Genomic DNA, 1,612 nt, shown 5'->3' with positions numbered 1-1,612 from the left:
AAAATATATAGAGGATGAAATAATAAGTTAAGCAAGAAGTTGTAAAGAAAAAAATCTTGTTCAAGATTAAATTTTATTCAATAATTGTTTTAATTTTTGAAAATAAAGAATTTGATTACTTTTATCTTTCTACTGTCAATATTTCTCTCTCAATCGGTGGTACAAAACTCTCCTCATACATAGCTGATTCAATTATACTGTCGTCGCCAACCAAAAGATCCTTCAATGTCTTCTCTTCAAAATTGTACTTGACAATCCTTCGATTCGACACATGCATGATAAGTTCCCCACTCTTTGTGATGTACAAAGGCATAATTGTTAAAGAAGACGGAATGGTTATTAACTTGGTCCAAGACTCCTTCACGCCATACTCTTTCATCGTCCATATGCTCCAACTCCAACTGCTGGAATGTATAGTGACAAACGCAAAGAAACCCATTTAAGACACTCACACTTATCATTGGAGTCTGATCAGTATCTCCACAATCGCAATCGGGTACTGGCATTTCTCCAAATTTCTTCTTCTTTAAATCAAAAGAAGTAATCATGAACAATTTTGAACCATGACCAAGCGGCAGTCGTAACCAATGCAAAGATCCATTAACAAATTCCCCCTTCACTTGCAAAAATCTTCCGGTGTAAGGAAACTCTAGAGTCCTTTCCCAAGAATTGGTTCTTCGTGAATAGAGTTTAACTCTATATACAGTAGTTTTAGTACTTTTCGAATAGCTGCAATGACCTTTCACTGCCAAGTAGTCATCGTTGGAAGAATCATAACCAATCCCAAAGATGCCAAAGTTACCTAGGCAAAAACCACTTGGTGGCAGCCTTTTGCACTGTCTAGTGGTAGGGTTGAATAAGTATAAGCGAGTGAATCTGCACAATAACAAGCCATTACAAGAGCCCAACACCATCACTAAGTCAGACCAACTTGGGATCTGTGGAAGATGGAGATTAACAATACTATTATTTAAATCTTCAAAATCCATAGATCTAACTGAGTATGATGGTCCATTGTGAGTAGATAGAATCAGACGACAATGGCCGTGCTTTTTGGTAAAGCCAGGCTCCGCGAATAGAGCAAGCCATGACTTGCAGACGCATCTGAATCGGATGAGGGACTTGGCGGGAACTCGCAAAAGTATTTCGAGGGTGATCTCTTCCGGAAGGTTTGGCAATCGGTTCCTTCAGCTCTTCTCTATTGCCATATATGGTTTTTGGTTTTCTGATAGTTTTTTGGTTCTCAGTGCCGGCGTTTATACCAGACGAGTTCTTGATGGATCATATTACCACCAGGAACCCATTTTCTATTGTTGTGATGGACGCAGACTCTTCATCACAACCATCCGTTGTTATTATACGGACGTTGCAGAAGGCGAACGTTATATTCAGACAGCTATGGAGTTTCTAAAAGATATTGTACGTCTTACTCCATTAGACATCCCCTCTCGAGTTAAAGATGGCGTTGAACGCCTTAACCTTGAATGGGACATTGCTGATGCTCAGTCACCAGACAGTCCTCCCTCACTTGATGAATATGAACTCCATAATCTCATCAATGCCATGGAAGGATAACAGGCACTCTTCTCTGCTCGACTGCAACCTTACCCAG

General features: G+C 39.8%; 1 protein-coding gene across 1 annotated transcript; it reads right to left on the bottom strand.

Moving 5' to 3' along the window:
• Window positions 1–236: 236 nt before the first annotated feature.
• On the bottom strand, window positions 237–989 carry LOC132275334 (F-box protein CPR1-like). Its single transcript, XM_059776801.1, has one exon. It carries the CDS (start codon window positions 987–989, stop codon window positions 237–239), a length of 753 nt encoding a protein of 250 aa, XP_059632784.1.
• Between the last annotated feature and the right edge of the window lie 623 nt (window positions 990–1,612).

This window comes from Cornus florida, unplaced genomic scaffold, assembly GCF_030987335.1.
Source record: "Cornus florida cultivar Cherokee Brave unplaced genomic scaffold, ASM3098733v1 CherokeeBrave_3.0.0_Hap2_Chr01, whole genome shotgun sequence".
Classification (NCBI taxonomy): Eukaryota; Viridiplantae; Streptophyta; class Magnoliopsida; order Cornales; family Cornaceae; genus Cornus; species Cornus florida.
This window is presented reverse-complemented; position numbering and strand designations above follow the sequence as displayed.